This window comes from Sturnira hondurensis, unplaced genomic scaffold (genome assembly GCF_014824575.4).
Source record: "Sturnira hondurensis isolate 20B ecotype Veracruz unplaced genomic scaffold, ASM1482457v3 Scaffold0005329, whole genome shotgun sequence".
Classification (NCBI taxonomy): domain Eukaryota; kingdom Metazoa; phylum Chordata; class Mammalia; order Chiroptera; family Phyllostomidae; genus Sturnira; species Sturnira hondurensis.
The window spans coordinates 3,357,635-3,382,619 of record NW_028077960.1 but is presented as its reverse complement, the minus strand read 5'-3'; the positions used below and the strand labels follow the sequence as shown (position 1 = coordinate 3,382,619).

General features: G+C 42.0%; 2 protein-coding genes across 4 annotated transcripts in view; one reads left to right on the top strand and one right to left on the bottom strand.

The window, feature by feature from the left end:
- REC114 (REC114 meiotic recombination protein) overlaps positions 1–24,110 on the top strand; it is an 85,963-nt gene extending 61,853 nt beyond the window's left edge. Inside the window, exons 3-6 of one of the 2 annotated variants that reach the window (XM_037047081.1) lie at positions 8,021–8,104; positions 16,069–16,284; positions 20,836–20,922; positions 23,579–24,110. In XM_037047081.1, coding sequence (XP_036902976.1) covers positions 8,021–8,104; positions 16,069–16,284; positions 20,836–20,922; positions 23,579–23,743 — 552 coding nt within the window. In that variant the 3' untranslated portion in view covers positions 23,744–24,110. The remainder of the gene's footprint in view (positions 1–8,020; positions 8,105–16,068; positions 16,285–20,835; positions 20,923–23,578) is intronic. The other variant, XM_037047080.1, reaches the window with a different exon arrangement.
- The window catches only part of NPTN (neuroplastin), a 66,345-nt gene continuing 65,198 nt past the window's right edge, over positions 23,839–24,985 (bottom strand). For both annotated transcript variants that reach the window (XM_037047079.1, XM_037047078.1), the window contains exon 9: positions 23,839–24,817. The gene's annotated coding sequence lies outside the window, so the exon portion shown is untranslated. The remainder of the gene's footprint in view (positions 24,818–24,985) is intronic.

The following is a 24,985-nucleotide window of genomic DNA, read 5'->3' as shown; positions in this document are numbered from 1 at the left end:
TGAAATATTTACAAATGTCGGGATTTGCTTCAGAATAATCCCAGCAGTGGGAGTTACTGGGTGTGGGCATTGGTGAAATAAAATTGGCCACACTGTGAAACGTGTCGTGATTAGAAGATGGGTGCATGTGGTTCATCATATTATTTTACCGTTTTCTCTACTTTTCTGTATGTTTGAAAATCTATATTACAGAAATGAAAGTACATCAGTTATTTCAAAATAAAAGTTGTTTGTTTTTTAAAATCAGTCAAAGGACCATTTCCTCTGGCCTTTTGAATCTAATGCCTCTTTTCTCTTCTTCTATAGAGACACGAAACTTTCCACGTTGATTATTGCTGTGAAATGGCTATTTGTTGGATTTGCCCTAGTTGTCAGTTCCCGGAGGAACTTTGATCCTCCGGTGTCAGTCATAGGGCCTGGCATGGATCATGGAACATAATAAATATTTTTGGAACAAATTGTGACTTTTCATAGCACATAATGATTTCTTTATGTTAAGCATTCCAAAACACAGTGGTCCTTATGTGTTAACATTACTCATTAATTTTATTTATCTTATCTCTTTTAAGTCAGGAAAATTACAACCCCAAAATAAAGTAAGTTATTGAATGGGCATATTAGTTTGAGTCATCTCAGTCTGAGATAGGCTGATGTTTATTTATCTTCATGCTAAGTGTGGAGTAAGTCCTTCTAAGTAAGAATTATTTCTTCTCTAAGCACAATATTGTGTATTTCTGAATGTGGTGGAAATATCCATATTCAAATCTAAGGTGAAAATCTAATCAAACCCAACTATAAATTTTTATTATCTACCTTATTGCTCCCTTTTATTAGCGTAATAAATAACAATTGGTTGTGATTATTGAAAATTTAATGTTTTTTTGATTTGTTTATTTTACTTGTTGTTCAAGTACAATTTTCTGTCTTTTACTCCCATCCCAACTCACCCTCCAGTGCTCTCCACCTCCCTCCCACTTACACCCCCCCTTAGTTTTTGTCCATGTGTCCTTGAAAATTTAATGTCTTAATACCCCAATTCTTTTGCTTGCTTTCTTCTCTCTGCACATCGTCTTCACAATCTGTAGCAGATCCTTTATCAAGGATACCTTTTTTCTTGTTTTCAGTGTAATCTGAACCACACAAACCCTGAACTCTAGGGCGAATGAGTCAGAAGCAGAACCCTGAAGCTTAAACCAGGATCTAAGTTTTAAATAAATGACCTGGCACATAAACACCTCACATTCCTCAAGAAGCCTTTTGATACTCTGGGCTTGGGGGCTGTGTGAATTGTCAAGTGATTACTCATCAAGTTATTTTTGTAACTATAACTCTCCTATGCTATTTTCCTCTGAATCAAGGTATTTGTAGGGGGTATGGGCCCATTGTCATTTCCATAGAAGTAAGTCTCTGTGTTTTCTTCAAAGCACTTATGATCATATCTGGCATGGTTTTAAAGCTGGTTACCTAGCTACGTGCCAGTGGCCCTCATGTTGCCCTCCTGGCCTGCTCAGACTGTAGGTGAGGTCAGAGCCGAGAGGTGTCTGAAGCACTGCGGAAATGAGCTCAATGACAGAATCAACAGCAGGGGACACGGGGCTGGGTGAGGGTGAGGGCACAGGCAGCTTTTCCACCGTCCTTGAACATCAGGTTGTCTACATCTAATCTCTGCATTTGTTATTTAGATACTTTCCTTCTTACTTTTGATGACTTCCTTTTATTTATCTTTATGGTAACTCTTAATTATTTAGGAAAACAGAAGCCACAGAAAACAGTAGCTGAAGGGTAAAATTGAACTTCATAATTTATAATACTTGAAAACCAAAAGCTTGAGGCTCTTTCTGTAAAAGTTTTGTGTGACACCTCACCTTGGAATCTTGTGGCATTCTGGCCACTGCTGCAGCTCAGGGAGACTGTGCCAGAGGCGAACAGCATGAGAGGACAGGTCAGTGTGTGATCAGAGGGAGTGGGGCAGGTGGGGGCGTTGGTGACGTCAGGTATCGGCACTCTTTTGTTATTCAACAGACAGGCGAGATATTGGGTTGGTCAAAGAGTCCATTATGTTCTTTCTGTACAATTGCTCTAGTAGTGCTTAGTCATCTTTAACTTCATTTGAAACAATTTTGTTAGACTGTATTGTGACAGCTATCATATTACCATGCATTTTTAAAAATTATTAAAATTGGTGAATTTTTGTGCAGCCATTTTAATATTGAAGGTAAAAGAAGATATGCAGCATTTTTGGTATGTTGTGCTTTACTATTTCAAGAAGGTAAAAGTGCAAATGAAACACAAAGATTTGTGCAGTGTATGGAGAAGGTTCTGTGAGTGATCTAACATGTCAAAAGTGGTTTGCAAAGTTTCTTGGTCCCATTGACATTTCGGTCAGATAGTTCTTTGCTGTGGGGCTGCCTGATGCATTGGAAGACGTGTAGTAGCACCCCTGGCCTCTACCCACTAGAAGCCAATAGTGGGAGGTAGTTGACATACTCAAAATATCCAAATCAATAAAGTTATTGGTGAAAATGTATCTTTTATTTTATGGGAAAAATGTAGCGAACTTTTTGCTCAACCCAATACAAAGATGAAAACACGGCTCTTGCTCTTGAGTTTGCAGCAAAGTGGGAGCTGGAGAGGGTGAGGAGTTGAGTGACAGACACCCCCACAGACACCATAGTGTACGCACCTTCCAACTACAAACTTCAGTGTGGACTTCTCAGCCCTTAGTTTTACCCCATCCTGACCACGTCTACTTGAAAGTTTCCCTCTCTTAGCTTCCACATCACTCTGTCCTGGACATGGTTGCTTGGTACCAGCTTCTGTTCTGTCTGATGATAATTTGGTGTTTTCTAGAGTACTCTGTTCTCTTTTTCTTCCCACCCTATACTATCAGCTCCCAACCTTTTTCCCCACCAGCATTTCCAAAGAATATGACAGACTCTCATCTAATGGTGGCTTTTTATGGCAGTGATTTTTGATGGATGGGGGTGAACATTCTAAGCACCAGAAGAAGCTCCCTGGGCAATTCTGGGGCATAGTTCCCTGGGGCAGACTGTGGCCAGCCATGGCAGGAGCTCACGATGGTCAGTGAGGGTGTTAGCAGTGGCACACACAGCGTTTTGTTAGGGGCACAGAGCAGGTCACTTAACTAAGTCAGGAAAGGCTGCAGAGAAGAGCTATTGAATGAGCTAAACTCAATGTGTAAGCCCCAAAGGAGATTCAAAGAAGTAGGTTTTCAAAGATAGGAAGATCAATTATTAAAATGTAGGAATATTTGAATGACAAGTGGTTAGATACACGGACTTCTTTACTAAATCCCAAAACATCAGAATGAAAAAGCTCTTTCTGAATCCTAAACATGATTAGAATGAATCAAAGAAAAGTAAAATGTTCTACATCATTGATGCAATAAATTGGTGGACTACACTGCCCCCCCCAAATGATGCTGACATGAAAAATTGTTAATGAATCTTAATAAAGAGCTTCATTCTTCAGTTCATTTACTCAATAAAACCTGAAGCATCTTCTAGTGTCGAACACCATGACAGGTGCCATCCTCGTATATACAGTAGTGAGAAAAGCAGACATAGTCCCTAGATGTTAAGTAAACAATCACTATAGGCACAGAGAGAAATGCTATGGAAAAAAAATGAGTGTTGTGGGAAAGTGTAACACGGTGTCCCAGTTGAGATTAGGGGTAAAATGAACAATGATTAGAGGCTAAATGAGCCAAAAGACAGTGCGTAGAGGCAGAGAGAAGAGGTGTACAAAGTCTAAGGCCAAACAGTTTGGACAAACTGATGAAGAGCTGAGAAGTGGCTCATGTACAAGGCACCGCGGGGAGGAAGGCCACAGCTGGCCCCACACAGAGTCGTAACCCGGGTGGCTGCTGGGGCTGGACATTGGGATAGTTGCTTGAGTCTGGGAGGTAACAAGACAGTCTAGAACCTGCCTCACCCTGCCTAGGGAGTCCTCCTCATTCCACTCGGGGAGTGTGGTAAGTACGACCGATCCTGAGGGAGCATAGACTTCTGAGAGAGAACCAAATTTGTCTTCTGGGGAGTGGTTGAGATAAAGCTGGTTTTAAAAGCTAAGTGGGAAAGGAAGGCCATTTCAGGAATGAGCTGCACCATGAAGTCGAATTGTGAGGAGCGTGACATTTGCAGAACTGTAGGGAATTCTGTGTGGCTCTGATGTAGTCGGTGTGGCTCTAGTATCTTTGTTTAGGAGAGCTGAAGGAAATAATCCCTTGTGAAAGGCAGAGGCCAAATTTAAGAGACCTCCATACCCCGAGGAATTTTCACTGCATCCTGCAGGTTTCCTGTGGTGGGGTGGGGTGGATTGGGGTGTGGATGAGGCAGTGATGGGGTGACTGCCCTGAAATGGAGTAACTGCATCACATTTCTGTGTTACAAAGACCACTCTGGCAGTACCACGGGTAGGTTGAGAAACTGGGCCTGGAGGAAGGGGGACCTGTTGAGAAGATACTGCAGTAACCCTGGGAGAACTACTGGCAGCCTGATGTGGCAATGACAATGGACAGGGGTAGAAGGGTCAGAGGAAGAAGCTGTTTGAGGACAGAAGCTCTTGGATATGACTGGTGTTGGGGGAGGAGTGGGAAAAAAGGACTCAGGCATGACACCAGGTTACTCCCCGGGTGACTGGCTGTGTTGAAGCCATTCACTGAGGCAACAACGCGCAGCAGTGGTGATGTGTGTGGGGAAGCAGTGCCACTCCAACTGGGCAGGCACCTGGAGAGAGGCCTTCGGAACTGCCTGGTGGAAAAGTCCTCTAGGTCCCAAACGGGACTAGGCATAGGAAGAGGTCAGATCAGTCCAGGTCCAAGACCTGATTGTTCCTTTTCCATTTTAATAAATGTTTACTTTAGAATAGTTTTATATTTACAGAAAAATTGTAAAGACAGTACAGTTAGCATTTAGCCTCTACAAGATTTAGCATAAGTCTTATAGACTTAGCATTTCTTTAGGTCCTACTACCTCTTCCCGGAGCTTGTCGCATATTGAAATGGGTGTCCTCGTTTGTGTATGTATTCCTGTTACACATGCAGAAGAGGTTTATGTGGCTCAAAACTCAAAGCAATGTAAAAAGGCACGCAGTCAAAATGCTTGCTCCTGTCCCTACCCCTATCTGTACGGTTCACTCCCACTCCCCACAGACTACTATTTTTATTGGTCTCTTGTGTACTGATCCTTCCATTTTTTAAATGTAAATGCAAGAGTAAGAATACAATCGTGTGCTCTTCAGCTACCAGGATACATTCTGAGAATGCATCATTACATGATTCCATCATTAGGCAATTTCATAATTGTGTGAACATCAGAGTGTGCTTACACAAACTAGAGCCTACTACTGTAACTGTATGTGCTGTACTTTTATATGACTGGCAATGTGACAGGTTTGTTTACTCCAGCATCACAGCAAACAGGTGAGTAGAGGGTTGCACTAGGTGTCCCCATGGCTATGATGTCACTAGGTGACAGGAATTTTTCAGCTCTTTGTAATTTTGTGGAACCACCATTGTCCATTATTGACCAAAATGTTGTTAGACATATATATATTGTGTCTTCCCCCCCTTTTTATATAAAACAAAGTGTATTGTGGACATTGTTCTATTACTTGCTTTTTTGCTAAACAATATACCTTAGCCTGACTGGTATGGCTCAGTTGGTTGGGCATCATCCCACAAAGTCACCAGTTCGACTCCGGGTCAAGGTACATGCCTGGGTTGCAGGTTTGGTCGGGGCACGTACAGAAGGCAACCAATTAATCTTTTTCTCTCATTTTGATGTTTCTCTCCCTTTCTCCCTCTCTTCCTCTCTCTCTAAAAATCAAAAAAATAAATTAAAAAAATACATACTAGATTTCAAAGACTTAGTTTACATTCTCTTTTTTGTACTATTTTAATAATAATGTTTTATATTGCTTACCTGTTGAAATAATGTTTGTTACATTTGTAAAAGATTTTATTTATTTATTAGACAGAGGCGAAGGGAGAGAGAAAGAAAAGGAGAGAAAAATCAATGTGTGGTTGCCTCTCGCATGTCCCCTACCAGGGACCTGGCCTGTAACCCAGGCATGTGCTCTGGCTGGGAACTGAACCAGTGACTCTGGTTCACAGGCCCATGCTCAGTCCACTAAGCCATACCAACCAGGGCATAATGTTTGCTATATTAAGTAAAATAACATGTTATCAATTTCTTGTTCTTAAAATGTAGCCACTAGAAAATTTAAAATTAAATATGTGACTCCAATTATACTTCTACTGGACAACAGTGATATATTGCACCCATTATTTTTTAGTTTTATACTATTCCACTGTGTAGAGTACCCTACTTCTGTTTAACCTGCCTACTTGTTGATGCATACTTGTTGTTTTCAGTCTTCTGCCATTAAAAATGCAGAAATGTTTAAACTTGTCCATGCATCTCTACAGGTTGATCTGTCCATGCATACGCATACAGGTTAGTCTGCAAAATGAATTCCGGTACTGGGGTTGCTGTATTAAAGAGCAGCTGCACTTGTACTTTTGATATGGCCCAGTTGCCCTCCACAAGAGGCGCACAAGTCCCCACTCCCCCCAGCAATGCATCTGGGTGCCAGCTTTCCCACGTACTGCTATTTTAAACTACATCTGAGTGTTTTTGGATATAATAATGAACAACTCTTTCTTTATTAATTCCAAGAGAGTCTGAAGAAGAAATTATAAATGGTCTAACTTCATTTTCCTTTTTTTAAAGGTTTTATTCATTTATTTTTAGAGACAGGGGAAGGGAGAGAGAAAGAGAAGGAGAGAAACACCAATGTGTGGTTGCCTTTCATCCACCCCCTACTAGGGGCCTGGCCTGCAACCCAGGCATGTGCCCTGCCTTAGAATCAAACCGGCAACCCTTTGGTTCACAGAATTGTGTTCAATCCACTGAATTACACCAGCCAGGGTCCTAATTTCATTTTCTATTTTTAAAAAAAAGGAAAGAAAATCAACTATTGATGCTAAAACTGTTAGAATCAACATTTTAAAATTGACTCTTTTTTTAATGAACACTTCAAGGAATTAACCTACAGTGTTTTCCTGGGCTGTGAATTTCTATGAAAGTTTTATCATATTCAGATTCAGGAGTGGAGATTTTTCAGGGTTCCAAAGGATAAGGGACAACATCTTCTTTTATTTTCCAAAACTTAGAGATTTCTTGAGGTCCTACAGCTGCCCTCCCTGTGTGGGTAGCTGACATTACAAGGCATAAACGCTGCGTGCATGCAGGTTTTACACGCTGTCAGTTTATCAGTCCCCTGGATTCATTTCACTAAAAACACATTCTAACTTAATGGGCTGCTTAACTGAAGAAATCCACTGACAACAAAATTGGAGCTAATGAGCGGCTATAATCATTCGACACTGGATTCTATTTACTTTATGAATAAGCTGTAGAAAAAGTTCATCTTTCTGCCTTTAGGATTCAACTGTTTTCCCTCTTTTGAGACTTGTGTGTGCTCTCTATTGCCTTCTTTGCCTTTTTTGTTTGTTTTTTCAGATTGAACTAAACACTCATCATCTAAAGAACAAATTGCTTCATTTTTTTCATCTATAGTAATCTGAAAATAAGAGTCTCTTGAAGAGAAATCTCACTGTAATTAGGGATGTACAGTTAAGTTAATAAATTAGTATAACAGAAATCTTGGCTTTTAGGAATATAGACTCTTATTTTGGCAAATCCTAGGCATAGAAGAATATAGCAAATATGACTATGGACATTTACTGTCTTTAATAGTTTGTTGTTTTTCAATATGAAGAGATTGAGAAAAGGAACAAAAGGTGAGACTCTGCATGTTGCTGGTGCAGGAAGAGCCCTGGGACACAGGAGTCCCCAGAAGGCCACCCTGGCAGTGGCGGCATTGAGTTGTTGCTGTGCGTGCAGTATGGATGGCCTCCGCTTGCCACACTGCAGCTATTCTTCGTGTCCCTTTTTTCTTTTATTGCTAATTATGCTTAATTATTTTGTTTCAGGAAGGGTTTTCACTCATTGGTAGCAAGAACTGGTTGAAGATTGTAAGACGCATGGATTGTCTGTTGTTTGGAACAACAATAAAGGCAAGATGCTGTGTGGCCAACTGTCTTTAAGCAAAGACCATATATACCTTTCTCATCTCCTGTGTGCACATGGGGGGTGTGGGAACCTCTCTTTGCAGGTGAGATGGTACTGGAATAGTACATGTTTAAGGAAGGTTTGCATTATGGGCAGAACATGAAACAAGGACTGTAGAAAGGCAGCAGCCTAGTTAGTAAGGGGGTGAGCTGAGGAGCCAGGGATTTGACAGATCTTCCTCGGGGGGTGGGACAGCCGTTCCCCACCTCCCAAGGACAGATTGAGGGGAGGTGGACCACTTCACCGTTTACCTTGCTAGTTGTTAAAAAGTTGTATATTTTTGAGTGCTTCGCTGAATGTATATCTTCATTTTTACCTCTTTAATATTAAAATTAAATTCCCTTTTTTTTTTTGCTTTCTACCTGTATTGAATGTAAGGAATGATCCTCACCAAAGACTCATGTGGACTAATCACCTAGATTGTTTTCTTTGAGAAATAACATAAAAATGCAATCTGTTAACATTCACTGAATAGTCTGGAAATTAAGGTGAGAGATCCTAATTTCTAATGGGCTCATAAACTAAAAGTTGGAAGAGGTCGTAAAGAGCATCTAATAGAAGGGGCTTAACCTGGGGTCCACAGACCCGCCAAGGGGTCCTCAGAGAATTCAGGGGTCTGGGACCTGCATGGACTTTCACTGACCTCTAACTGAAACTTATCTTTTCCCTCAGTCACGAATGTAGGCTTCAGCCCACAGTCACATTAGACCTTCGCACCGTTAGAAATCACAGGCATTTTCATATCATTACCGTTATTTCAGACATCGGAGCTGTCACTTATGCTCGCCACTATGTCAGAATTATGGTGGTTACTAGTCCTACTGCCCGATCTTTCTGTGGAGTATGTTAACAAGGAAGCATGTGTATCATTGGTTCACAATTTGGTATTTTAATATTGTAATAAACCATTTCAGCATAATTGGCTTCCTTGATGATCTTATGTATTTGTGTGATTAAAAAAACACTATTCTAGGAGGGGGTCCACTGACCTCACCAGATTTCCAAAGTGTTCTGAAGTGCATACTCAAAAAAATTCATGAATCCCTGTTTTTCTTCTTACACAGGAGGAAACTGAGTTTGGCGAGAGCCAATGACCAAGGTTGTAACTACCTACCAGAGAACGGGGAGCCCGTTCGCCTGCTGCCTCCCAGCCTGGGCCTGGGTCATGCAGACTGAATGTACATGTCTTTACAAAGTTACACTATGCCATACATCTGATCTTAAAATTTTAACTAACTGTAAAGAGCAAAATAAAAACCAGCGTAATTTGACCACTCAAAAAAGTCATTATATTACAGACAACAGAATGATAGTTATCAGAGGGGAAGGGGTGGCTGCGACCTCTCCCAGAGGTTAAATGACGTCAAATATATAGAGACAGAAGGAGCTGCAGTATGGGTGGTGAGCACATAAAAAGTATACCAATGTCATATAAAAATGTACACCTGAAATTTATGTAGTGTTATTATAAACCAATGTCACACAAAAATTTTAATTAAAACTTATCATTATTAACATTTTGAAGTTTTTACTAGGCATATATATTACATCAGCATTCAGATGCTTGTGACAGAAATCCCAGGCATAATGCCCCCCCTACAATAGGGGTTTATTTTTTCACTAAATGAGAAATCCAGAAGCAGGCAGTGCTGGCAGGGGCCCAGCAACTCTGCGGTGGCAGCATCAGCATCTTTGCCTTTGGCATGACCCTCACATTTGCACAGTGGCTGCTGCAGCTAGCTCATGTTCATTCAAGGAAGACCAGCTTCATCTGTTCATTATATATATATAATGTATATGTATATATATGTATATATATACACATACACATACACAAAGAAAGCATAAACTTTATTATATAGCTCTCTACCTCCCACATCTCTTAGAAGATGTCTACTTCCATCTCATGAACCAGAAAGAACGGTGTACTGTGGTTATCCTAACATGCCAAGGATAACACAATGAGCATTTGGCTTTTCCAGCCTCTGCTGTAGATCAGCTCATGGCAATGAACAGTGTCTGCAATGTAGATAATTTATTAGTTTGGGATTATAGCATATAGAGTGCTTTGTATCCCCTTGTCATGTAATGTTACATCAGGAATATTATACAAAGTCATTTCTTAGTCTTTGAAAGTTTGTTTCTTCATGGCTACATACCATTTTATTGGTTGGGATTCAATTAACTGATTCCCAAATTTTCACTATTATGTTTTGATTTTCATAAGAATTTATTTATATGGTTCTTGAGATAGAAATCCTATAAATTTAAACATTTATTTAGTAAATTTTTCCTCCAGATAGGTTGTCTGTTTCTATAGCACTAGCAATGTGTAAGAATGCCCATTTATCCAAATCATTTCCAATAGGGTGATAAAATTTAAATTTAAAAACTAGTTTCAAGCATCACAATGCAGTGATGTTGGTTGCCCCACCCTGGTGAACACCTAAGGTTCCTCCCCTTACTACTCAACAGGTGCACAGAGACAAAAAAAAAAGGCCCACATCAAAGAACAGTTCAAAGCTCCAGAAAAAATACAACTAAGTGACAAAGAGATAGCCAACCCATCAGATGCAGAGTTCAAAGCACTGGTGATCAGGATGCTCCAGGAACTCACTGGGTACTTCAACAGCATAAAAAAGACCCAGACAGCAATGAAGGTTGCATTATATGAAATAAATAAAAATCTACAGGGAACCAACAGTGACAGGAAGGAAACTGGGACTCAAATTAATGGTTTGGAACAGAAGGAAGAAATAAACAACCAGAACAGAATGAAGAAACAAGAATTCAGAAAAATGAGGAAAGGCTTAGGAACCTCCAGGACATCTTTAAATATCCCAACATCCAAATCATAGGGGTGCCAGAAGAAGAAGAAGAAGAGCAAGAAATTGAAAACTTATTTGAAAAAATAATGAAGAACTTCCCCAATCTGGCAAAGGCAATAGACTTCCAGGAAATCCAGGAAGCTCAGAGTCCCAAAGAAGTTGGACCCAAGGAGGAACACACCAAGGCACATCATAATCACATTACCCAAGATTAGAGATAAGGAGAGAATCTTAAAAGCAGCAAGAGAAAAGAAGACAGTTACCTACAAAGTAGTTCCCATTGGACTATCAGCTGATTTCTCAAAAGAAATCTTGCAGTCAAGAAGAGGTTGGAGAGAAGTATTCAAAGTCATGAAAGGCAAGGGCCTACATCCAAGATTGCTCTACCCAGCAAAGCTTTCATTTAGAATGGAAGGGCAGATAAAGTGCTTCCCAGATAAGGTCAAGTTAAAGGAGTTCATCATCACCAAGCCCTTATTATAGGAAATGTTAAAGGGACTTATCTTAGAAAAAGAAGACCAAAACTATGAACAGTAAAATTACAACAAACTCACAACTATCAACAACTGAACCTAAAAAAAAAAAACAACAAAACATACTAAGCAAACAACTAGAACAGGAACAGAATCACAGAAATAGAGATCACGTGGAGGGTTGTCAGCAGGGAGGGGGAGGAGGGAGAATGAGGCAAAAGGTACAGGGAATAAGAAGCATAAATAGTAGGTACAAATTAGGATGAAGTTAAGAGTAGTATAGGGAATAGAGAAGCCAAAGAACTTATATGTTCGACCCATGGATATGAACTAAGGTGAGGGAAGGATGGTGGGAGTGGGAAAAAAATGGGACAACTGTAATAGCACAATGAATAAAATATATTAAATTAAATACATTTGGGGGGGAAATGAGACAAGTGTAACAGCATAATAAAATATATTAAAATTAAAAATAATAAATTTAGCTCCCTTACTAAACTTTTATTAACTGATAATTTAGGTTAATTTATTAATTTCCAAGAAAGCAATTTATAATCTGCAAACAATGAAAAGTTTATTTACTTCTGGTAGTTCATACTTACTACTTCCCCCCCTTCCCAGACACTGTAGTTAGGTGGTTACAGTGCCGCCCTTGCCCTATCGCTGACCCGAATGGGCAGACGTATTCAGATGTTAAGAACATTTCTGACTGTTGACTGGATATTCTTTACCATTTAAGGGAGATATTCTTTCAGTTATAGTTTATTTACTAACACTTTTTATCAGGATTACATATTAAATTTTATCAAAAGTGTTTTGACACCTATCAAGATATGTTTTTTCTCTGATGTATTGACTTTATATATTAATATCAACCCATGTTAATATTAATATATTAATGTTGACCCAACAGATTCTTTTTGCCTTACCTGGCAGAGCGTATCTTTGGTGTTTCTTGCCGTGGATAGCTTTAGTTAACTGGGTATTATGGAACAAGCACCATTGTTTAAACTGACAAATGGAAAAAGTATTTTGAAGTAAAATTTTCATTGCTTAAACAGCAATTTAATATAACTTAAATTCTGTGGTAATAAAGATATTTCCATTCTCTCTGGCTGAAATAAGTAGGTTATATAATCTCTGCCTATTTGTACTTCCTTCTGCCCAGGAATTTTGATTACGGTCCCTGGCACATTGGCTAACAGTTGACACTTAATTCCCTTTCTGAAGAGACTTTGCTTCCAAGGAGTGAACCCAAATCATTGCCCTCTTTACTTCTCACCCCCAGTGACTCACTGAACAATTTTTTAATGATTTTGTCTGGCCCAGGTTTTGGTTTCCAAGCAAAGGTTCAAAAGAAAAAAATGCTGAGGTCCCTTCTCTGGCCAAGTCCTGTCTCTATCCCCTCCCCGCTCCATTCTCCACAGTAGAGGAATTCACTGCTGGGGTGGGGGGCTGCTCCAGCTGGGGTCCTAGGGTGCCGGGAAACTTCCTACAGATCTGAGTGATTTATGGAAACCAGCAGCAAAAGCAGTAGGTGTGTGAGGCCCTGGACGTCTCTTTGGCCTTCCTCCTGTGAGGTGCTAACTGGGCTCCATGTCTTCCACGCGTGCTGAGACCACAGCACCTGCAGCCCTAGCATCTGTGGCTTTGTGGTGTCCATGTGGGCGTTTTGTCCACAGCTGGGAGTAAGAATTTAGGGAAACTTGACTTTCCTGTGAACACTCAAAGAGAAGGTCAAGAGACAAGCACTTACCCTGTTTCTTCAAGGACTATGTATAAAAGATTTTCTGTTCATTGTACTAACTTGCAATTCGTGTTTTGAAGTAGGATGGGAACAATTTAACATGTAAGGTGCCACTTCACATAGTAATTTTGAGCTAATCTCTTTAGATGATGGAAACTAAGACTATATTTGGGGCAGTTCATGGCTGTTAGTATATATTGAAAAACCTTCAATTTCACAGCAAGTGAATTAAAAGTCTTTTTGACTTTTAATTGTGGCACAAAAATGAATCTCATCAGGACTTTTAACCTAGGAACCCTTTTTTATTAACCCAGCGGCAGGCCTTCCACGGTGCTGCCACGTAGTATTAGGGATGTAGCAGGAGCTGTAACTCACGTTCAGACTCCCCCTGATTCACCGCGGTTTGTCTTGGGATCTCAGGCACTGAAGTGGTACTTATGGCTACAGATGATAAGCTCAAATTCTACCTGAGAATTTCACAGAGGGAAGTGTGGAGGGAAGCTTCAGTCAACTGTCAGACATGCAACCTCCCCTGTCACTTCCTGGAACTGCATTCTGGAGAAACCCTAACTATCCAAACTCATTCTTTCACATGTAGACACCACTCAAACTCATGTACATTCACATGTAGACACCACTAGACTTATACAATCAGTCTGCGAATTGTGTCTGCTTCTTACATAGTTTTTCATCTAGCTATGGGGTGTAATTTTTAATGTTATTGCTTCTCAAAAGGTTATGCAATAAATCACAATAGAAGTAGCTAATAAAAAGTTACTTCATACAGACGTCTTTATATAGAGTCTAGATCAGAGTGCGTTGGAAACAACTCATGAATTGTAAACAAGAATTCAGCTCAATTTCGCAAAATATTTGTAGTAGTGCCGAAAGCTGAATGCATAGTTCTCTTAGCAGTCCTTTTCCCTGCCTGGGGGGAAGTGACCTTTCAGTGACTCTTGGTGATTTGGGGATTATCCATCCAAGAAAAGTGGCCAAGGAAGGGAGCAAGCACTGACAGAAGAAGAAACACAAATGACCACAAGTGGGAGAATATTCACTCTCGTAATCAAAGAAATGAAGTTCTAAGATAAAAATCTATGTTAACCTAATAGGTTGAAAATAGAAAAAGAAGAATCATCCCTGGTGTTGGTGGGCGCGGGGGAGTGGGCACACGGACTCTCAGGGGCACCTGGCGCTGTCCTGCCCGGGCAGCCTGGGGCAGGGCACCGGAGCCCACGGTCCTTCCACCAGCTGTTTATGGGCTTATCAAAGCTCGCGGTTTATAATAGGAAAAAAGGCTGGAAACACGTTTGTCCATTTGGAGACAGTTAAAGGAATACACTTTAGCCATTAAAAGTCATGAAGTATACTTCTATTTTTGTGGAAAAAAAATTGTGAGACAAAAAATTGGGTTACAAAAGGGTAGTGTAAAATAGAGATAACCTCTACATTATATATAAGATATAACTATAATCTATATAGTCATGTACAGTACGTGCGTATGTTCTAATACACCCTAATACAATCTAGGGTAAGTGCCCCCTCCCCCACACCTCTTCCCCTCCAAGCAAAGGTGGGTGCTCACCAGAAGACCCTCTGATAAATAAAAGTAAAGCGACATGACAAGGGTCCCTTGGAACATACTAGAATATTTCCATTTCACACTTTTTCACTGCTGCATGGAATAATGGTAACAGATTACTTTTCTACTTAGGGGGAAAAGTTAAATTAATTAAGCAACAAAAAAACCCACCAGTGGCAGGAAAGGGGCAGGAGTGTCTGTCCTGAATGGGACTCCTGAGCCCTGCTCAGCCGGGCCGAGCCCCATGTAACCTAAATCCAGGGCTTCACGTTTAAATAGTATAAATTGTGAAGGGGAGAATCAAGGACATTTTGCTTATAGGAACTTAGAGTTTTGCTAACTGTGGTCAGATTTCCCAGTTAGCGGTGTAATGTATGGATTTAATAAATGCAAAGTACCATCACTCCACTAAGTTAGCACCTGGATTTCTCGGTGGATGAAGTTGAGTAAAGGCACACAATACATACAGTCAATCCATTGGAGGGGCCTTTGTGTGAGTTGACTTCTCGAAACTAGGCAGAGTATTAGATTAGAAAAAAGGAAACGACTTCTCTTAAAATAATGGACTTATTGTTACTGTTATAATTTAGTTTTTTTTTAAACTCACAATCAAATAAATTTGACATAGTTGCCAGATTTTAAAAATTTTAATTGCATCTCTCAAATTCGCTGATTTGCCAAGGATGTTAAAGAGTAAATTACAGGCAACGTTTGATTCTGAGGGATTTGTATGCCAGTCTGGCCTCAGTGACGAAGGACACTACAGGTTGTGCACATGACACATTAGCTTTAGCATCAGCCTGTCTGGTCCATTGCCCACTCTTGTTTATTCAAGTTTTCTGGCTTGGTTAATGCAGCGTTCACCTCGTTTTTTATATACGCAGGTTTAAAATTTTTTGTTGAGCCAGGGATATGCTGTGTTATCTTCACTGATTTTTTGCTTCAGGAATTAAAAGCTATGAAATCTTTATTCCAAAGGAAGACAAAACATTGACCGTTTACTATAGTCAGTATGGTCTCCTTCCTGGTCTGTATAGGCCTTGTTCGTGTTCACTGATGTCTGTTCCCTGAAGGAAATGAAATTTAGTATGGGGCACAGCTCCTCAATGTGGGAAGAAAACAGATTATTAGCTTTTCTGTACCCACATCATCAGCTTGGGGTAAATGCTCTTTATCCCTGCCTCTTCCCCTCCAAGCAAAGGGAAGCACTTATGAAGCCCCGCGGTATGAAAAAGTAAAGTGAAATGACAAGGAGAGTAACTTTTGATTTGTCAAACAGGACAAGAGTCGCATGTTCAGGGTGCAGTTTGGTGGTGAGACCAAGCAGCAGGCACTGGAGCACTGTGACAGCTGTGTGCAGAGCCTGGCCCAGTACGTGACCATTCAGACGCCCGAGGAAAGCAGCCAGGCGCCTCCACTGTGCCGGGGCCCAACGCCGGCAGCAGACAGCTGCGCCGAAGGCTGTGTGCGGAGCGTCCCGCTGCTGCTGCCCGGGGTAAGTAGGCCAGCACGTTGGCCGTACCAGAAACCTGACAGGGTCGTGCTCTCTGGGGGGGCCAGAGTGACAGTGGGATTTGTCAAGCCCATCCGCTTTGCAGATTGAAGATATCTAATGTTGAGTGACTTACTTAAACTGGAGGAGCTACCTGTAATCCTACCAGTCACTGGGTGGTGCTCTGAAACAGTGGTGATCAAAGTGTGGTCCGTGGGCCCCTCCCTGGGACCTTTTCAGGGGCCCATAAAGCCCATTTTGGATTATTTTTGTAATAATATTAAGACAATATTTACCCTCTTCATTTTGTCATTATTTGCCTTAATGGGACAAAAGCATTGTGAGCAAATCTGTTGTCCCCTTCGCACAAACGCAGGCAGTGGACCAGACTGCATCCCATTCTCCTTCCACCACTGACAGTGAGAACAGACACAGAAGCACAACTGTGTCAGGGGACAGCACTCCTGCGACTGTGCTGGCCTCAACCAGCCTTTCTTCGTGGAGCACGGCTACTTCGAAGAACCATGTGCTGATTCAGATTTGGGTGTTTGGTGGGCATTTTCTTACAAATGGAGAGAGCGACCCTACTGTATCTGGACAACAACTGATAGTATTTATCGACAGTGATTAAAATAAGCTTCTCGAGTGGAAATTAGAGTCATGGGTAACTTGGATTAGCCATTGGAGGTTCGCAGCTCCTACCCAGAAGGCTTTTCTGCTGCTGCTGTTCACAGGGGCTTTTCAAATAGTCGCATGACAGAATGTTTCAACATCTGAAAGATCTGTATAGTTCAGTGAACTAGTATCTTCCAAATGGCCAAAAGCATATGGTGCTAAAAAATCATGCCTGGGTACAAGATCTGTTCAAAGGGCAGAACGGACCTGTGGATTTCAGTGGGACAGAGTTCACTGCTGTGATTTCAGATTCTGTGTTGCAACTAACCTTTAAGAAACTTTCGTTTGCTGAGTTTTGGTGTCATGTGAAATAATGTCCACAAGTATCTGAAAAGGCTGTTTTAAAAGACCTCTGCCTTTCCCACCCACTTTAGCTGTGTGAGACTAGATGCTCCTCACATTCTGCAGTTCAGCCACAGCAGCGTGTCGGCGGAGCGAGGCAGCGGTAGACAGGCCCGGCTGTTTCCCGTTGAGCTGGGCATTGAAGAGGCTTGCAAAAATTGTTACATTTCGTTTGAAGAAATAGTTCTTTCATGAAAATGTTTTAAATATTAACAGTAGTTTTAAATTAATCAATATTTAAAGTTGTAATTAACATAAACATTAAATAGATGTAACTCAAACAAAAGCTGTGCGAGGGCCACTGATTGTAAGTGTGTAAAGGGGTCTTGTGGTCAAAACCTTGAGCATCGTTGTTTCAGAATTTCTCCAGGGAGGACACTTAGTCCCAAAGGCCGTTAGAGTAAGACCTGCCTCTGCTCTTGGACTGAGATTCTGGTTTGAAGCTGGGTTTCTTATTTTCTATTTTGAGACATGATTTTCCAAACATGGCTTTCTGTAACTTTGCTTCGTTAGTTCCCCTTAAACTCACTGGACCAAGACAATTCTCTTCTGGTTTATCAAGTTCTTGTCATTCATAATTTATCCAGGGAAAACATAAATTTACATTACTTACTGTACAGCCTTTAACTTTAAGCACGCTGCTGTGTGACTTTCTCTGGGGCGTGCAGCCTGTCGCCGGACCCGGCTGTGTCGGCATTCTTTCACTTGTGTCTGCCTGATCTGTTTCGCGGTGTCCTCAGTGCTGAAGCTGCTCGACCCGCAACCCATGATCTAGTTTCAAACATTGTGCCTCCAAATGGAATGGGCTGGTTTATCATAAGGTACTTTATTTCTTGTGATTCTTTGCCCTTAAAAAGTTCCTTTTGAGGAACTAGTATAAAGGACACATGGACAACAACTAAGGGGGGTAGATAGGGGAAGGAGGTGGGGAGCACAGGGTGGGGTTGGGATGGGAGTAAAAGACAGAAAACTACTTGCAAATAAATAAAAAAGAAGATTCAATATGAAGAAAAAAGTTCCTTTTGTTGTATGTTCCATTGACCAGTTATTAGACTCAGATTATAGAACCAGTGCATGGGGTACCACTGGAACCAAATGGGGCCTCAGGGTTTGAGAGCTAGGCCTGGAATGCCTTATAAAGGTGGCGAGACAAAGTGGACCACAGGTACGGTTTATCTTCACTGACCGTAACTGCGGGTGAGGCTGCGGGCCCCAGCAGCAGGGGAAGGCTCCAGGACTGGGATTTTAAAGGCCGGTCCAAATATCTAGGTAGAACTGAAAGTGGCTGGAACGGTGTCATGTCTTCTCTCAGTTCTCTGTTTGGGGTCCGCTGAGCTATAGTCAGGTGTTCTGAGTAGATGACAGAGCACAATGTGCAAAGACTACATAGGCTTTGGAATCAGAATGGATCTGGGTCTGAATCATGGACCGGCGAGCAGCTGAATGGGCTGATCTCATGTGAGTCACGGACCCTCGTCTGTAAAATGGGGAGATTTGAAATGCTGTATCGATAGAAAGCACCTGGTCAGTACCTAAATAATATTTTCTATGATTACCATGGTTGCCAGTACGGTTCCCCTTCAGATCTGCCTTCCCCTGCAAATGAACACATTAGCATCCTGGTCAGTTAGCAAGGGTGGGAGAGGCTGGAGTGTCAGCTGCAGGGGAGACAGGGTAAAGCACAGGTTACTTCACTGGAGTGCAGGCCTTGTGAGGCACCGCCCAGGAGATGCGCGTCATCCTACTGACTGCTCTGTCCCAGGTGGGCCTGCACCACTGCTGTGCAGCTTGGCATGACGCTCCCTCTCTCCGAACCCCTCACAAGGGAAAAGCCGTGGCCAAGTGCTGCTGTCCTGTATTCAGGTGCGTCATTTTCCCCAATACCTATATATTTCTCTAAAATAGTTCCTTTTTTTTGCAAAGAGGTAATTCCTCATCTATTTCAACTTCTTGAGTCATTTCCTGGCTCCTACTTTGGTTTTGCTTCTCATTGGCCTTGTAATTTTGCTAATTGTGGCAGAGCCAGGTGTTTCTCAACCCAAGGGCTTCCAAGGCCAACCCACCCGAGGGAGGCAGCAAAGAGGATGGCAGTTCCTAGGTGAACTCCTTTCTCTGTGAACAGCCAGCGGCGCCAGCTACTGTGCGCACTGAACCTGCCGCTCCTCCACGTGGGTGGGCCCTCTGATCCTGGAGCCACCCACTACACCAGCCTCAGGGACTTGTGTCCCGCTCGGCTGTTCAGTGTTTGTGTTTCGGTTGTTGTCTCTCCCAGTTGTTTAAAGAACACCATGTGAGCCGAACTGATTTGTACCCTAGGACAACATCAAATATCAGAGCTGGAAGAAACACTAGGCACTAGTCTTTTTATTTTCACAGAGGACACTGAAGAGAGAAATGGGGCTTGCCTAAGGATGCATAATTCATTAGTGTCTCTTCCCTTTTTGCTCATTTTAATTTTAGTGATCTTGACTAGTTTTCTTTGTTCCTTCCTCTTTCTCTGTCCCCCAACCCCGTTTCTGATGCCTCTGTATCTATTTTTCTGCTAACACCTACTGACTAGCAAGTCAGCTTCCACAGAAAACAGAAAACGAAATTTGGCACCTCTGACTCCTGGCAACCGGAACATGCTGGTGATAGGTGATAGGCAGAGGTGCCCTCTGGAGAGGCCCCTGGGTTCTCTCTGTAACACAGCTGAGGTGGGCGCACCTGTCTGGAGGTGAGCACCGCAGCAGCCACAGGACCCAGAACCAAATCTGCAGTGCAGACCTGTGGCCAGGAAGTCCGGAGTGCTGGGGTTCTCCTAAACTCTCTTGCTCACGAGAGCAGCCCTCTCAGCCTTCACAGCCTCCGGCCTCCTCCTCCTGCCTGAAACACCCGCCTGTGCGCTGCCCAAGAACAAGCCTTCACTTTCCAGCTCTCACTGGAACAGCACACGCTGGAGAAACTCCTGCCCTTCAGGCCCAGCTCTCCGTGCCAGATCTCTCCTCCCCCTGCGCTGGCCTCCGCCCCACACTTCCTGGGTTGCATTCTAATCAATGCTTCGTTTAGGTTCTCAATGAGCTGTGGGTTCTTGAAGCCCAGACCTCTCTACCTTGTTCTCTGTGGCTCACTTCCCTTTATCCCCAGTGTCTAAGAACCCATTCCCTCAGAATGTCTAAAACGAGATTTAAAATTCGGTTTTATTAAAAAACATATGGTTATCATAGGGTGTCCCCCTGCTACCTGACTTTGCTTTTCTGGAAGAACACATGTCACTTAATAATCAGTGACATAGGTCACAATAATCAGAAGCTGGGCACTACCTACTGCCCTCCAGTACCAGACTGGTCCTGGGGCCTCAGATTGGAACTGCACATACCTCTGCTGTGTTACAGCAAGTAGCAGCCAGGCTGAAAACAGGACGACACTGACAGCGGTTTTTCCTGATACTTTTTCTTCCTGATACTTTTTCTTTGAATGCAAATGCGTTTGTTTCCACTTAATGGCCTGTGGTGCTTATGACTCTGTTTAGCTAAACTGCCCGTTGTCTCGTTCCAGTCACACCAGGAGCCGGGGCAGCAGCGGGGCGTGCCGGCCGCCACAGGCACTGCAGGAGGAAGGACCTCGGTGACCCAGTTAGCTCAGGTAGAGCCTCTTTCCGTGTTGTGTCCTTGTCATGACAAACAGTGATCCTGAGAACCTGTGTGCCTCTGTTCACTCCCCTGTTCTAGAATAACAACTTGACGTATTACTGTAGAAGACGGTAGAGACCGAGCCAGGCTTTCTGCCCACCCCGCCATGAGACTGGCAAGGTGGCGCACACTGAAGAGCACTTCTCCTCGGGAAAGAGAGGAATGTTAGCCTTCAGGTGTGTTATGACGAATTTACCACTTTCCCAAAAAGAGGAATCAAGGGAAGAGTTTCAGTTTAATTGACATTTGGAAACTGTACTAAGACAAATGTCAACATGAATCTGGTGTCAGACCACTGATGGTTTCTGTATGGCAAAGTTTTATTGCCAAGATCTCAGCAGGCTGTGTGGACCCCAGGAGGACTCGACTTCCCCCACACTTCCCCGACCCCTGGGGTTTGCTATTACTGGAGTCCCAGGGCCTGGCGTCTGCTCGCTGCGTTCCCAGCTGCACTCCACAGCAGGCTCTCTGGCCAATGGTTTATGCTTCCCACAGAGTTCTGCATGGAGTTCATCAACATTGAAGGATATATATATATATATATATATATATATATATATATATAATTAGTGTATCAAACTGTTCTAAAATTTGTATAAAAAATAAACATAGTTGTCTTTTCCATTTGGCTTACCACTGATTCAAAATAACTGGACATTCACAGAATGAAAAACTTGAGTGGTTTCTTTGAATAACTCAGCAACTATGACAGGAAAACATAAAAGCCATTGTCAGCAGCAGGCAGACCTCAGTGCAAGGCTTGTGGCCTCGTATTTGCACTGGGGTTAGAGGTTAATTGAATAAAAGTGGCTGCGGACTGGAGAGGCACAAAGAAACAAGGCGCAAGTCAGGGTGTGATGTCCTTACTCAGGACATGTCAGGTGCTATGAGAGGTGTAACCTTGGCCCAGTGGACTCACATGGTACACAAGAGCCACGCACAAACCAGAAAAAGCGCCAGACCGGGACTTCAGGTAGGCTACTCGTTTGCCCTGGCCTTCTGGACAAGTCTTTCTATGAATGTAAGTTGGTAGAACTTTCTGGAAAGCAATTTAGCAACACAGATAAAATTCAATGTCATACCTATTACCTATAATTCTACTTTTGCCATACAAACATAATGTAAGGATGCTGTTCACAGTAACAAAATTGGAAACATAAGTGTTCACTAATAGGATACTGAATGATTAAGGTGTGGAATAACCATAGATGGGACAAATACACAGCCCACAGAATGGTACACCTCCCTAGTTAATGGCATGGAAAGATACTCATACTAAGTTTTTTAAGACAACAAAAACAGCATGTGTGACTCAGTTTTTGTAGTAAACTCATGCAGAAAATACATCTGGAAGGAGGTAAACATGCTGACTGACAGTGGCTCCTACTGTAGAAAAGGGCTCCGTGTTCCTTTCATTTTTCTTCTTTCTACACCCACACAGAGTCTGAAAGGCTGGCGGCAATTTAGAAAAGTCAATTTCCTGCCCTGGCTGGTGTAGCTCAGTGGATTGAGTGTGGGGCTGCGAACCACACGATCGTGGTTCGATTCCCAGTCAGGGCACATGCCTGGGTTGCAGGCCAGTTCCCAGCGGGGGACACACAAGAGGCAACCACACACTGATATTTCTCCCCCCTCTCCTTCCCCTCCCCTCTAAAGATAAATAAAATCTTTTTTTAAAAAATAAATTTCCGTTATAGAGAAGTATCAGTTGACACACACACACCAGCCCTGCCTCCCATAGCAAAGGTATAAAACCACCTACCTAACAGAGTTCCTGTGAGAATAAGATGTAGTCGGACCACAGAGCGGGAGCCCAGTGTCAACACATCAGTGTCACCACAGCTTCTAAATCGTCAAGTACAGCCAGACATTTATCTGAATTCTGCTAATACTTAAATATTGGCAACTTATTCAACTGGTTTTAAAATGCTGCAAGTTACCAAAGACCTACAGGTGGAAAATATGTGAAAAAATCCTCAACATCGTATGATTTCATTTCTTGGACAAAGGCAAAACTGTAAGGTATGGAGATTGTACATCCATGGTTGCTAGGGGGTTGAGGGTTTGATAACAAGGGTAGGCAGCATGAAGGGATTTTTCTGAGGGGTGATGGGAATGTGCTGTGTCTTCATTGTGCTCATGATTATATGCCTTTATTTGTCCAACCTGATGGACAGGATCAGGGAAAAATGGGTGAGCTCACTGCATCCTTTGGACGATCAGTGTGTGACTCCTCTTCATTACACCCAGAACCCACTCATCACACAGGAGCCTGTGGTGGGAATAATGAACCAAACTAGAAGAGTTCATTCACTGATAGGTTTCTCATCAACCCACACAAGGTTATCAGCACAGTATTTTTCAATAAAGCAGGATCTTAACTTTGTAAATCATCTCATTAATACACTTGCAATACCTAAGGATATGAGTTTATCTCACTTCTTATGTGTATTTAGAAATGAAGTGTGTAAAGCTAATTTTAATTAACACTAATTTTTGGTGTGTGTTTTCCTAATCCTTCCTTGAGGCAAAGGTTTCTGTGTTCTGTTATGCAGGCTGTTACTTTCACCTGTAATCCCTAATAAACTATTCTTCTGGAATGTCCACAGTCTCTCCTGGCGTCGGAGGAGCTGCCCCTTGTCTATGAACAATCTGCGTGGAATTCGGAAGAGTTAGGCCCCTTTCTCCGCCTCTGTCTCATGGATCAGAGCTTCCCAGCATTTGTGGAACAGGTGGAAAAGGAACTAAAAAAGCTGACAGGGTTCAGAAATTAACACTCTATGTACATAGAGAACTAAAGAACTTGAAAGCATTGAAAAATGCCTCCTCCTTAAGATTAGATACTAAAATAAAGAATATTCTAAACACCTTTTATCAATGTTTTATTTTTAGAAACAGGTGAATCCACTTTTTTATACATCATTGCACATCAACAATTACATAAAACACAAATACATGCATCTACAGTTACATACTGAGAACCGTGACAGGTGAGAAAACCATTAAATCAATTTGAAAAAATACAGTGTCAACCCCAAAGTATAACTAGTTGCATAGAATACCATGCTAGAACATTTCAAGGTCATTGAAAACTAAAGGTAAATTATAAACGTTTGTCTTAATTGAATGTATAAAGTTCAGCACATCAGTGCAAAAGGATATAAGAATTTATCAACAATCAAAGAATCACTTAAAAAGCAATCGTACATATATATATACTGCAATTCATTATAGCCATTCAGTGGACTATCTCAGCTTATTAGAGTCATAGGTTAAGCCCTTAAAATTATAGATATCAGTTTATATTACTCATCTTTTTGTACCAGAACTGCACAATTTCCTCACCTGACAACATATAATATGGAATGAATATCAGCAGCTTAAAAATGGAACAAGCATTTATTTTGGATTTCTCCCTCCCCAAAAATATAAATATATATATATATTTATATACTGTATATATCTGTAGGTTTTGCTGTACGTTACAAAATTGTTTCACTAGATGGCAGTAGTGCATTTTAGAGCTTTGCCAATTTAACAGCTGCAGTAAGTAAAAAATGGCGCATGCATGATCCGATCCTCAGAGGACCTTTTCACTTCTATTTAAATATTTTAATAGAGGAGAAGGAAGCAACATTCACAGCACATCAAGCCCAAAATAGTTTACACCTTCTACACTGAAGCATTGTTTGAAATGTACCTGCTAGGTCAACCCTTACAGGAAAGGCTAAATAAGGCATGCTTTAGACGTCGTCGTGGTGTTGCTCACTCAGAGGGGAGAGAACCAAGGAGGTCCAAGCAGAAAATTTAGAAGACTGTGTTGCCACCAGTTTCAGGAACCTAAGCACCTGTAAAGAAACAGTATTTGAAAATTAAACGAGTATGCGCTGCCATGTAAGAACCAAGTGCCACACGAAGCAAAGCTCTGTTTCAAACAGCACGCGCAGGGATGCCGGGCGAAATTCTGATCTCCATGTGCCTGACTGCAGGGGAAGGCCCTGGGGCAGGCTGTCCTG